At 36.5% G+C, this 13,124-nt stretch overlaps 2 protein-coding genes across 9 annotated transcripts; one reads left to right on the top strand and one right to left on the bottom strand.

Moving 5' to 3' along the window:
- The first annotated feature begins 480 nt into the window (after nucleotides 1–480).
- LOC111809767 (putative transcriptional regulator SLK2) lies at nucleotides 481–9,104 on the top strand. 8 transcript variants are annotated; one of them, XM_023696192.2, is made up of 11 exons: nucleotides 481–719; nucleotides 1,706–2,197; nucleotides 2,288–2,658; nucleotides 2,830–2,961; nucleotides 3,340–3,388; nucleotides 4,608–4,822; nucleotides 4,904–4,972; nucleotides 5,625–5,725; nucleotides 6,210–6,303; nucleotides 6,401–6,470; nucleotides 7,978–9,104. In XM_023696192.2, the coding sequence occupies exons 1-11, from the start codon at nucleotides 665–667 to the stop codon at nucleotides 8,874–8,876; spliced, it is 2,547 nt and encodes an 848-aa protein (XP_023551960.1). In that variant the 5' UTR covers nucleotides 481–664; the 3' UTR covers nucleotides 8,877–9,104. The 8 variants fall into 8 exon arrangements, with proteins under 8 accessions (XP_023551960.1, XP_086973504.1, XP_023551953.1 ...); XM_087117378.1 differs by adding an exon at nucleotides 1,409–1,507 and having other exon boundaries at nucleotides 483–719; nucleotides 1,706–2,658; XM_023696189.2 differs by adding an exon at nucleotides 1,409–1,507 and having other exon boundaries at nucleotides 691–825; nucleotides 1,706–2,658.
- A 314-nt stretch (nucleotides 9,105–9,418) lies between these two features.
- Nucleotides 9,419–12,333, bottom strand: LOC111809616 (DNA-directed RNA polymerases II, IV and V subunit 6A). Its single transcript, XM_023695961.2, has 6 exons — nucleotides 12,181–12,333; nucleotides 10,856–10,889; nucleotides 10,588–10,760; nucleotides 10,449–10,500; nucleotides 9,986–10,053; nucleotides 9,419–9,702 (listed from the first exon to the last, which is right to left on the bottom strand). Exons 1-6 carry the CDS (start codon nucleotides 12,213–12,215, stop codon nucleotides 9,633–9,635), a joined length of 432 nt encoding a protein of 143 aa, XP_023551729.1. The 5' UTR covers nucleotides 12,216–12,333; the 3' UTR covers nucleotides 9,419–9,632.
- Between the last annotated feature and the right edge of the window lie 791 nt (nucleotides 12,334–13,124).

Raw genomic sequence — 13,124 nt, 5'->3', positions numbered from 1 at the left:
TTAAAAATATATGAAATTATAATTTTTAATACCGTTTTTTCTTTGTTAAAGAAGATATTTAATTCCAGTGAAAATTATCCATATAAACCAACACGAGTTATTTCAATATATATATTTTTAAAATAAAATAAAAACTTAAAAAAAAAAAAATATGTTTTTATTAGTATAAATAGTAAATACCAATTAATTTTTTAGAAAATTGAATCAATTATAGGGCACCTTTAAAAAAAAAAATACATTAAATTACACGTGGTATTTGACACCCAGAAGCCTCGAAAATCTACGCTCACCTGGCGATAGAATAATATGGAAGCCCAATAAATGAGAGCCACGTAACATAATATAATACAAAAGTACAATATGGCCCCTATAAATTCTGAAAATTACAAAATGTCCTCACATCAACGCGGTGGCAAACGGGGGATGTTTTATATCGTTAGGCTTTAATGCGCCTGATTATTTCCCTTGAAAAAGAATAACGGCGACGAAGGCTGTGCAAAGCCCATTATAAGCGACCCACAACAGACCAATGAGAGCTCGCCACGGAGTAACCGACCTCGTTCGTCACCGTGAGATCGGGCATCGTCTACGTTTCTTGATCACCACGACGACACGAATTTCGAGACTGACCGGTAGTAGCCGGTGACAGGTGACTGGTTCGTCAATGCAGCCGGTCACTCCCTCGCTGCAGTTCCCGCTACCTACGCTGCGTAACACAAGTATTCTCCGATTCTCTATTTCCCTCTTTTGTTAGAAATTTCAGGTTTCCAAATTAAGCAAGAAGAAAAGGAGACTCTCTTTGACTAAGTTCTTGAAGGTTTCGAGGTTTCGTTTAATTGCTTTCTCTTCATTGGGATACTTCTCTACAAATTTTCTTGTTTAGTTTAGTTTCTCCATTCAGTTCACATGATTTGATCTCTGTCACACTGTTAAAGCTCACTGCTTTTGGTTTTGTTTTTAAATTTAAGCCCTCCATGTCCATGTTTGGCTTGTGTTTAGGTGGGGAATTTGATGCGTAACTGATTAATTTACTGAGTTTGGTTCGTTCCACCATTCCTATCTCTGGGTAGAGGAGGGAGGACGTGTTTTCATGTTCGATTTGAGTTGCTTTCCGTTGAATCACTGTTTTTAATTCTCAAACGATGAGAAATTGAATGAATTCGCTTTGGGTAATTCTTGAGAACGATGTTAACCATATTGCGCTGAGTTTAATTTCAATCTTGGGTCTTCTACCGGGTTTTTTTCTCCTGGAGCTAATTTAGGGTTTTATCAGTCGGAAGGGAAATTAGTCTTTGTTGGTTTCGAGTAAGTTGTCAGGCTTCTATTAGAAATTGCTTTAAATCTCGTTAAAATTGGATTTTGCTTCCCTCATTTCGCATTCATATGCTAACTTTTTTTTCCCTCTTAGATCCTCGCGTCTTACGGTTGGAACTCCAATAACACTGCGCCTCAAGTGGTCTTACTAGAGCTTGAATTTTTTGTTCTTATTTTCCCCCCCGACTTCAAGGTTAAAAAGGCTCAGTACTTTCTACCTAATCCTTCTTTCAAGTGGAGTCTTGATATTCTCCACATTTTCTTCTTTAAAATTTGACATGTGTAATTTGTGAGCGGTTTTCTGGATTTCCTTCTCATGGGTATAGCTTTTCTATCTTATTGAGTGTGTGTCGAGAATATTTATTTTGGTGTGGTCTGTCTGGCTACCTAGACTCTAGCCACCAAGGGGTGGTGGCTTCAATGGCATCTTCTCGTCTGGCTGGAGGATTAGCTCAGTCTCCATCAAGTTCTGGGATTTTCTACCAAGGGGAAGGGCAGTCCCCAGCTATTGTTAATTCTCACTTGGGCCAATCATTTGCAAATTCATCAAATTCAATCCCAGGAACTGGATGTTCTGATTTTGGTCCAGTTTCCGGAGACATGAACAATGCAGTTTTAAATAGTGTGGCAAATTCAGGACCCAGTGTGGGTGCAAGTTCATTAGTTACAGATGCAAACTCTGCCCTTTCAGGGGGGCCACATTTGCAAAGGAGTGCAAGCATCAATACAGAGTCATACATGCGTTTGCCTGCATCGCCCATGTCATTCAATTCAAATAACATTAGTGTGTCAGGCTCCTCGGTTATTGATGGATCCTGCGTAGTGCAGCAAAATTCTCACCAGGACCAAAATATCCAACACGTGCAGCAACATACACATCAAGGTGCTTCACATGCCACATCTTTACCAACATCACAAATAGGCCAAGTATCATTTCCGATGGGTGCTAAACGTCAGGGATCTTTCATTCCAGATCCAAATAACTATTCTCAGGTGCAGAAGAAACCACGGCTAGATATAAAGCAGGAAGATATGCTGCAACAGCAAGTTTTGCAGCAGCTATTTCAGAGACAGGATTCCATGCTGTCACAAAACCGTAACTCACAATTACAAGCTTTATTTCAACAGCAAAGAATGCGGCAACAGCAGCAAATTTTGCATTCTCTACCTCAGTACAGGGCTCAGTTTCAGCAGCAGCAGCAGATACAGATGAGGCAGCAATTGCAACAACAACAGCAAGCAATGCTGCCAGGATCACCCATGAATCGGCCTTCATATGATACTGGTGGTGTTTGTGCCCGTCGGCTGATGCAATATCTATATCATCTGCGACAAAGACCTCCTGTGAGTTATCTTCTCTAATTCTATTTATTATATCATTAGAAAAAGAAAATTATGCATCTATATCATCTACTTCTTTCTGGCTCTCTTCCTACACTTTGAGGCTTCATCTTTTTTTTTTTTTTTTTTTTTTCTTTTTTTGCCTCCTTTTTTCTAATAATGACATTTCTATAGGATAATAGTATAGCCTACTGGAGAAAGTTTGTAACAGAGTATTACTCTCCTCGTGCGAAGAAAAGATGGTGCTTGTCATTGTATGAGAATGTTGGCCACCACGCTCTTGGTGTGTTTCCCCAGGCAGCTATGGTCAGTTCACACGCTTGTGATACTTGTGCTCTTAATTTATACTATACATTTGTAATTGCCAAATGTTAGGAAAAGATAGGATCGTCCAATCTTTTGTAACATGGTTTATTACTTTTTCTACATTCAACATTTAAAGAGTAAATAATTCTTTGATAAATGATGTACATTTAAGTCTTGAACATCACTCATTCTACATTCAAGTATTCTAAATGTTTTGGTATTGCTGTCAGATTTATTAGTTTAGGTTGTTGTCTATATTGCAGTAATGCAATTAGGCTCATTACTATTCGCTTTAGTGCATTGCAACTCCCTTTTCTGTGTTATTGTTAACTTGTGCTCAAATTTACGTCTGTATTGCTTTCCATTTATTGATTTCAGGATGCATGGCAGTGCGACATCTGTGGTTCCAAATCAGGAAGGGGCTTTGGTAAGAGTTAGAAAAGCAATCTTTTATTTTGATTTTCAAATGGTGGATGTTGGAGACCTTGATCGCCCCTCAAACGGGGGGGGGGGGGGGGGGGGGGGGGGTTGGACAAACAAAGAGGAATGAACAAGGAAAAAAAACATAGCTTGAATTTTCTTGCGATTAGCTTATTTATATCCTTTTCCTTGCATGTACGTAAGTGTATGTGATCTTTACCTACTGCATCTGTTGCATCTGTTGTCTATCCATCTACATTCTTTGACCACCAAGAATGCAGTATCTTATATGGGTTTGCAAGCTATATATTTAGTTTCTCGAGAAATAATGATTAGGCAATCCTAATCTTCAGTCTAACGATCCAAACTTTTGTTGAAGCAAGAACCCTTGAATCAAAGTAATTTACCCATTCTTATACAAAAATTTTACATACCAATTATGTGGGTATTCATAGCCTCCCCCGCACAAGACACCTCCAACCCTCTAAATGTGCCACTAAAAGAAGTTATGGCCATGGTTGGCAAGTAACTTCCCACTACCCTTCAAGTGCCTACTAAAAAAGAGATTATGGTCATGATTGACAAATTTTGTAAATCCCCGCTACCCTTCAAATGCCCACTACAAGAAATTATGAAATTAAGACAATAAATAAAGTCTTCAAAGAAATTATCAATCAAGTGCTATTATGACAACCCCATGCTCCGCTTTAACTTTGCAAATGTTGACTTCCATATCTCTGACTTCCATATCTCCAAATGGTTTTTCATCACTCGAGTCAGCTTGTAACACATGAAATGAAGGTTGAACCAAACCTATCCAATTTTGTAGATGAAGAATAAATGCTTGTTGAATCTTCCGAATAACTTTCCATACTAGTTCAAATCATTTGGGTCTGTGTATCTTCCAAAAAGAAAATACTTTATTGCTTCTCAAGTAGAAGACTATTTCTTATATATTCCCCAGTTCCTGATTCTTCTAAGCCCGTATGTTTCTTTTTTTATTTTCTTTTGTTAATTCCTTTTTCTCTTGTATAGACTCCTTGACGATTAAAATGTTGCATAAATCCCAAATATTGGGTATTTATGTACCATAATGCTTTACTTTTATGATCACAGGAAATATAATTTTTTCTTTATTAATTTTAACTTCTTGGATGCTGGTTTTAGCACTCTGGTCTCTTGCCTGATCTAACTTTTTGCTCTCATGCTAATGAGTTGAATTGAAGAGGCTACATTTGAAGTACTCCCGAGACTCAGTGAGATCAAATTTGGAAGTGGAGTTATTGATGAGTTTTTAATTCTGGAACGTCCTCAAGAAAGGAGATTATCTTCCGGAATTATGCTGTTAGAATATGCAAAAGCATTTCAAGAGAGTGTATATGAGCAACTTCGTGTTGTTCGTGAGGGTCAGCTTCGTGTAATATTCACGCAAGACTTGAAGGTTTATATATTGCTAATCCAAACAAACATTTTCAGCCATTTTATTTGTTACTAAGCCTAATGTAAATGTAATTTTCTTCAGATTTTGTCTTGGGAATTTTGTGCACGGCGTCATGAAGAACTTCTTCCACGTAGGTTGGTTGCATCTCAGGTATTGTTTTTGAACTTTATCACACTTCTACTTGAGTAAAAGTAACATGGAGGGGACTGATCGTCCTTTTCCGGTTATTTTTGCTGTTTCTTTTTGCTGATAGGCATCGGCAATCTATTTCATTAAACCTTTTATCACACATGAAGTATGTTTAGTTTTTCGTGCATGAAAGGGAGCTGGAGTATTATGAAAACTGAGGAACATCTTTTTAGTGCACTGCGAACCAATAAAACCTTTCTAAAGTTAGTCATAGCATGACACTGGTTGGTTCAAAAAATTTCAGACTGCCTATAAATTATTTTGAACCATATAATGTCTGCATATGCATTTTTCTGTGACTAAAACACATGGAAACATCGTTGAGAAACTCCCTCAGTTCCCTTATTTTCAGCTGTGTTATTCTATCCTTTGAAAGTCCACTTTGAACTCGAGTTTTTTCAGCTTTAGAGTATTGGAACTGAATCAAAAGTTTTGCTAGTCGTGTTGTCTTGTAAGTTGTAACTTATCCTTCCTTTTTTTTACTTGACCTTTTTTATTAGCTTATTTTTCTTAAAGAACTTGTCCAAAAAAGTTAAGAGTTCAGTTTCATTTTTTGAAGTCTTTCAGATAGGAAAGATACTTGTAATTCAATGAGGTATCTTTTATTTTGCAGGTGAATCAGCTGGTACTGGTTGCCCAGAAATGCCAAAGCACAATAGCTGAAAGTGGGCCTGATGGTGTTTCTCAGAAAGATTTGCAGACGAATAGCAATATGTGAGTTTTGAACAGTAATACTCGTGACAGTAATATTTATGACAATGGTTGACTGCCGCTTAGTTTGAAGCCTTTTTCCCACGAGCTCAAAATTATGACCTAAGAAAGATCTGATGGGAAAATATATAATGGCTCTGATATTTTGAGATGGATTCATGAATGACATAGGAGCAAAAACTTCTTGAATGCATCAATTTCTGGTCAAGCTGCTTCTGTTGTACACTGTGGGGAGTGAGCTGGGTTTGTTGGCCCATGTGGTTTTAGGTGCACAGGGTTTTGATTGCCCCTTGCAACATTGTATTCTGCGTAGTTAGTATATCTAAAACTTCGGGGATAATAGTACAATCTTTTGCTGATGTCCGTCTAGAAGCTAGATTGCCGTTATTAGGAATAATTTTTTGACATTTATCAATTCATAGAGTTGCCGGGTTGGTGACCAACTCATTGTGCAGTTGGATGTGTTTTAACATGGTTGATTTCTTAGGGTGCTGGCAGCTGGTCGTCAGCTTGCAAAGAGTCTGGAGTTGCAGTTGCTGAATGACTTGGGTTTCCCTAAAAGATACGTGAGGTGTTTGCAGGTAACTTCATGCATTTCTTGAAATGTATTACTAGAGAAATTTTTTCTTATGTCACTCCCATAATGTTGATTGTGTTATAATCTCTAAATATTATCAGATATCGGAGGTTGTCAACAGTATGAAAGATCTTATTGGTTTCTGCCGGGATCAAAAAGTTGGGCCTATTGGTAATGCATCTACATCCTCATCTTCTACTACTCAGTGATGATCTATTGTGATTCTCAATTGAAATTTGTATTGATTTCCTCAATATATTTTTTCATAATTTTTAATAGGAATTACTGTTTTAGGTTTTTAAAATATCATTTTCTGAAGTGTGGTTTGTTTGTAGATGTATCGTTGTTAGGTTTGGCTTCTAAGAGAGTGAACTGTTACCATGCTGAAAATGACAATTTGAGTGCCAACTATTTTCTTTCAAAATATTGACTCATCATTCTCCTATCTCTCTCCTCTCTGGATAAGACCCCTTCAGAAAGTAAGGCAGTCCAATTAGATTTCGTCAGAGAGTACACTCTAAGTAGAATAGACTAACCAAATAAGGTCACAACAATCACGCTATATTTATTTCAGAAACATTCCCCATTTCTTTCTATCCATAAAGACTCATTCCTCTCGTTTGTTCTTTTCTAGTGATTTTGTGCTTTTCACTCACCTTAATGACTGCTAGTTTTCTTTTGAAAGAAACCGTAACAATAGTCTCCACCTTCACATTATCAAGGGCCAAATGCGTAATTTCATCTTTTTTGGAATTTGGATCTCCAAATAGAACTAATACTAGGTTCCTTCTACATGACAACACGCATTGAGGATGGATGATAACATTCCTGAGGATTCTGTTGCATAGCATCCTGATTTGAATGGGCTTTATATCAAAGATAAAAAGTTCGAAGAGCTATCTGTTCTTGAATCCCCCCACCCGTTGTATTGTTGGGGAAATGGATAGTGAAAGAGATAGGAATAGATCAAAGCTGCAGTGCTTTATTATTGTTTTCTGACTCAATTGCTTAAAGAGTTACACAGTTCCAATATTTATAGGCTTATACACTGGATCATACTAACAATCTCTTAAAATCTTGGTCGTTTGAATACTTTGAATCATATCTCAACTACTTTAAATCACGTAATACTTTGAATCATATCTCAACTATCACGTTTGAGATTTAGTCTCCTAAAACCATGCTCTGCTCAGACCAATAATCAGCGATGAATACAATCTTGGGACTAATTGCAAACAAAGCCTCAGGAGCTGTCCGGCTAGAGGGTAATTGAGTAATTAAATGTCTTTGCAATATCTACTTGATATCCCAATCCAAATTGAACTTGAAAAAACCAGTTTTCTCCATGCATCTTTTCTCTCAGTTTTACTCTTTTTTTCTGCACCTACGGTTTGGTTGTATATGATCTCACCTTTTGATTTTCCACCTTATACAAATGTGTTTAGGGATTTCAACTTCATTTTTGTGTAGCCCTGGAAGCTAATACAGAACGGAAGAACATTTCTACCATTACATATTTCAAGATTTTGAGCTTTAAAACCCTCGAGTATAGTCTATTTGTTTGTGATGTTTTTCTTTTCTAGTGGGCAATAATTTTCCCTTCTGAATTGATTACTCATTTTCTTTAGTGTTCTGTGATTTTTCTTTTATTGTATGTTGGAACTTCTTGTTTTTACAGAGGGCTTGAAAAATTATCCTAGACATGCCACTGCAGCCAAGCTCAAGATGCAAAAGATGCAGGAGATGGAACAGTTAGCAAGTATTCAAGGTCTTCCCACAACAGTAAATAAGCTGATGGCAATGCATCCTGAACATGATAACCATGGGATTAATAACCATCAGATGATTGGTCGAGGAGGTTTGAGTGGTTCGGCACAAGCTGCTTTGGCAATGACTACGTACCAGAATATCCTCATGAGACAAAGCTCTATGAACTCCAATCCCAGCCCACATCAACAGGAGGCCTTGTCTTCTTTCAATAATTCCAACTATAATCCATCCCCTACACTCCAGGGGAATGCATTCTTGATGCCTGGGTCCATACAGAACTCTGTTGGTAGCTTTTCAAGCGCCCAGCAAACCTTGCAAAAGCAATCGCAGCAGCTGCAACAGCATCCACCAAATGCTGGCTCCTTGGTCCAACAAAATTATCCTCAGACGATTCAAGGCAGCCAGGCCCTACAGCAACAGATGATCCAGGAGCTACTGCAGATGTCAAGTAACAGTAAGAGTGGCGGTTTGCAACAGCCACCCCTTACCGGACCAAATGCAAACAGAAGTTTGACAAGAAGGGGTACGGGTTTTGTGGGAAACACCTCAGTTGCAGCTGTGGCATCTGGAAATCTGCCTGGGAGCAATGTCCCTTGCCCTGGTCCGAGTAGAAGCAATAGCTTCAAAGCTGCTTCAAATAGCGAGTCCTCTGCTGGTAATAGTGGGTTCAATCAAAAGGCTTCTGATTTTCCGGAAGACCTTCATCTGCCAGAAAGTTTGGTTGAAGATATAGGCCAAGATTTCCCTGAAAACGGGTTCCTTAACAATGACCTTGATGATGATTTGGGTTATGTCTGGAAGGCTTGACTAACATAATTTAGCCACCTTGTCGGCTCCCTTGCCCGAATTCTGGTGGAGAAATGTGTACAGGATGATAAATCTGTTGTAGTTGGATCCTTTTTGCCCCTTCCTTTCCCTACCTCGTAATCTGGCTTTGTTGCGAATCATACGATTGAACCTTTGATTTTAATGTCTTGAGGAATGCTCCCCGCCTTCGGCACTACTGGTTGTGGAGATGCTCTCTTTCTACTCTCACATCAACTTTGTTTAGTATTGGTGCGTTAATGTTAAGAAATGTATTGTCGTTCGAAACTAAAAAAAAATTAAATTGCCCCAAAAAATACCCTTGAAGAGATTTTCTTTAAAATAAAGGATACTTTCCTAAAGTGTAATTGAAATCAGATCAAAGATTGATGGATATTTTATATAATTTAACCATTCTCTTATGTTATTTTACATTACTTTCATGAGCATTATTTATACGTACTTTCCTAGTGCTTTGGAAACGTACATATAACAAACTAATGTTAACGTTGAAAAGCAATTTTTAAGAAACGCACAATTGAAGATTACAGAATATCCAGTGTTAATGGCATGGTTTATAGTCATAAATAGGTGTTTGTCAATAGTGATTCCTTTCCAATATATTATAGAGTAGAGTTATGCAACAAAACAGTAGTGTTTTCACAAGCTGCATAAATGGGAACACCGTGACCTAATGGCTATGTAGTTCTAACTATCATCTCACATATGGTGACGCCCACACAACTAACTAAAGATCAGTCAAGCGCCACCAACTTGCCTCTTCCAAGAGTCCTCCACAATCAGTTCATCAACGCCCCAGTCTTCATAACTGCGCAGAATTAACAGACAGAGAAAGTTTCACTCAAGTACCATTCTTTATCTTATCCTACAGAAAACTAGAATGATTTTCGTATTGGAAAATTGCGAGAACCAAAACCTTAGGAAAATCTCTTTTTCGCTAAAACTAGTCCAAAACTTATACAGCCGGTCTCTTTAAACTTATACATAAGAAACCAAAATCAGTTGGTTACACTTGTTTTCAATTTTCGGTACCCCCACCTTCAGGCAATCAAAAGTTAAAAGATAAAAGAATAAGATCTAAAAGCCCTAACCTTCCATCTGGCAGGTAGCGACGGATGGTGAAGGGTATCTTCCGCTCACGAAGCTCCTTCATTGCAATCTAAAAAGCACAGGATTAGATGAGATATCAAAGACCAACGCCACAAACAACCAACAACATGCGAATCACTCAAATGGATAAGCATAAATCCACATTCCCTATATCAGCAGAGCTATTACAATTACAAACTGTAAGCGGTCAAATCAGTTTGACTAACTTACTGAAGCTTTGATGCTAGTTTCAATTATACTCTATTGTTTGAAATAGTTGAAATTTAACCCCCAACCTCAAAGTTTGAGGGCATTTTTGTATGATTTAAATTTAACCCTTTTCTTTTGAGTAGGCGTACTAACCATGGCATGCACATATGAGGCAACAAAAATACATCTAGCTGGATGCCCAAACCAAAAGAGAGCTTTCCAAAGATCTTAGCTTAACATTTGAAAAAATCTAACCTCAAGTGGATCAGTCTCGCCCTCCAATTCAACCATCACAGGAGCATTCATGCTGCCAAATAGGAAAAAGAACCATCATATCAATTATCAACTTGATGCCCGTAAAAAATTTGGATATAGCAAATGTTAAAAAGAGAACCTGATTTGGAGGGCACGTGTACCCAAAATTCTAGCACGTTCATATTTTGTCATAAATTTTGAGGTTTTACGCACACGTTCAACAGGTTCTTCATCTTCCTTTTCCTCTGCTTCAACAGGTTCACCAGGAACATCATCATTGTTATTATTATCCAATTCTTCTTCAGCACCTTCCTGTACATCATTTTCAGTTCCACTATAATTAATCAACTTCAAAAAGAACAGTTATCTACTTTCTTTTAAATAAAGTTGAATTAATTATTTCATACCTCCAATTCTGGTTCTGGTGGCTCATCGTCATATCTGCAACAAAACCACTAAATTAATAGAAAAGCTGAAAGATATTTGAACCTCCCAATCAGCCTAGATGAAAATATAAAGGACTTTCACAAAACAAGACTATACCAGTGTGGTCAAACTACAGCTAAGAATGGGATCTTATTATATTTACTTCTAATAGCAAACCATTTGTGTAGCCCCAAAATTTAGATTTCCAGTCCTCAACCACAGATATAAAATCCAAAAAATGTGACGTAAAATGTGATATAAAACACTAAACACGGTCTATCAGTCTAAGTTAACAGATATTTTTTTAAAAAAAATGCAGCTGGTACAGCAATCTGCTGAGCTAACTGTATTCTAGAAGCAGGGCCGATTCTTCAAGCAAATAAAAAGGGGCATCAGAAACAGGGAATAAAGTGAATAAAAGCCTACTTTGAAGAACTGATAATACAAGATTTAATGTATATATGCAGCAAGAGGCCTATCCAATTAAATAAACTACTAACAGGAAAGCTTTAAAAATAATCCTTCAACTTACAATGTTTAAATCTTAGACATAGTAATCCATTATAAACATGAAGGTTATCAAAGTTCCTTTTCACTAATGAATGAAACTTGTATTGCCCAACAATTAGCAAAACTGACCTAACATAACGTAGTTCACTAAAGCATAATGCTTATGAACATAAGCATACAATAAGACGCATAAGGTCGTAAACATCTATTTACATCCCAAGGCTTAGAGTGTAGTTTCCGGAATATTACAATGACGAGTGGCAGTTACAAACTTAATTTGGTATCTGATTATGAAGGTAAAAGAAGTAGAAATTTTGAGTAACGTTTGTCCAGCAGCCCTGCTTTTAAGGCAGAAGAAGTCCATAATTTATACCTAAAGAAAAACCCTAATTGAATATGTCACAAGCAGCTATCTAAGATCATTGAACCTTAAACATTGGTATTGTGAGCTGTAAGGCAGCCAGAAAAATCAAACATTTGCCAAAGTAACTCTTTTAAACTCCTCGCTTATAACTACATAAAAGCAGACTGTGCAGAATCTCTCGCACAACCGAGTCTGGTTCCAATACGTGAAAGCATCTCCTTCTAAACAGCTAAATGATACTTCATCATAACCGAACTATTTTCCTTCACAAATTCAGTTCCAAATCCGTACTAACCGAGTTGAACTTAAAGGAACGAACTTAGTTCCGAAGGGCTTTGACAGATTCTCTAAGAAAACAATTGACGAGAGGAACATTAAAAGATTCGAGAAGAACATATTGAATAAATAAAAGCATATAGAAAGAGAGAGAACCCCATGTCGAGGTCATTGTAATCATCGTCCGCCATTGATGTTCGATGGAGAAACTGTTGCCGCGCTCTCTGGTTACTCCCTAAAACCCTCAGTCACAGAACTTTAGAAGTAAACGACCACGGCGCGCCTCAACTCGAACGCGGTATGAATATATAATAAAAATAGCGGCTCAGTTCTTTAAAATATCAGGTTACTCCCTCAACTTTTGTATTATCACCCGTTCCCCCTAAAATTTCTTGAAATTCTAAATACACCCCAAAACCGTAGACCTACAGTTACAGATGTATACACGGCTGGATCAAGAAACCTTCCTTTTCTATCCCCACCGTCTATTTCTTTCCCTCCCAAATAATTCTTTCTAAAAAAAAATCTCAATAATATATTCTATTAACCTAATTTTTAAATTTTTAAATTTTAATATTTTAAACATATTTTTTTATAATATAATCTAATGTTTAGTTTAAATATATATAATCTCGTCTCCAACCTCATTTATCTTCGAGGGAAAAAAAAATCGAATAATTTTATAGAACAATTTTAAAAAAAATAGTTTTCTTAATTATAAAGTGAAAGTGAGGTTGGAATGGTATGGAATTTATTGAATTATTTATCTTTCTATTAGATAAATTATTTTATTTTATTTATTACATTTTCAAATATTTAAATTAATAATTCTCTTTATTTAAATTATTTTATTTTATTGATTGCATTTTCAAAAACTAACTCATAGATAAATGTTTTCAATAATAATTTTTATTATTAATGAAAAAAAGAAAATCATATCCATAAATATTTCAAAACCATTATCTTAATATCTTAATATTCGGGTCATAATTTGTGATTCAATTAATAAAATAAAATAAAAAAATGTAATTAAAAAAAGAAAAAAAAAAAGAGAAAAAGTTGAAAAACAGTATTTGTAATTTAGAAAAATGAATTAATAT

The sequence above is a fragment of the Cucurbita pepo genome, chromosome 14 (assembly GCF_057944985.1).
Source record: "Cucurbita pepo subsp. pepo isolate OVF chromosome 14, ASM5794498v1, whole genome shotgun sequence".
Lineage (NCBI taxonomy): Eukaryota > Viridiplantae > Streptophyta > Magnoliopsida > Cucurbitales > Cucurbitaceae > Cucurbita > Cucurbita pepo.
The sequence above is the reverse complement of the archived record's forward strand: the minus strand, read 5'-3'. Positions and strand labels throughout refer to the sequence as shown.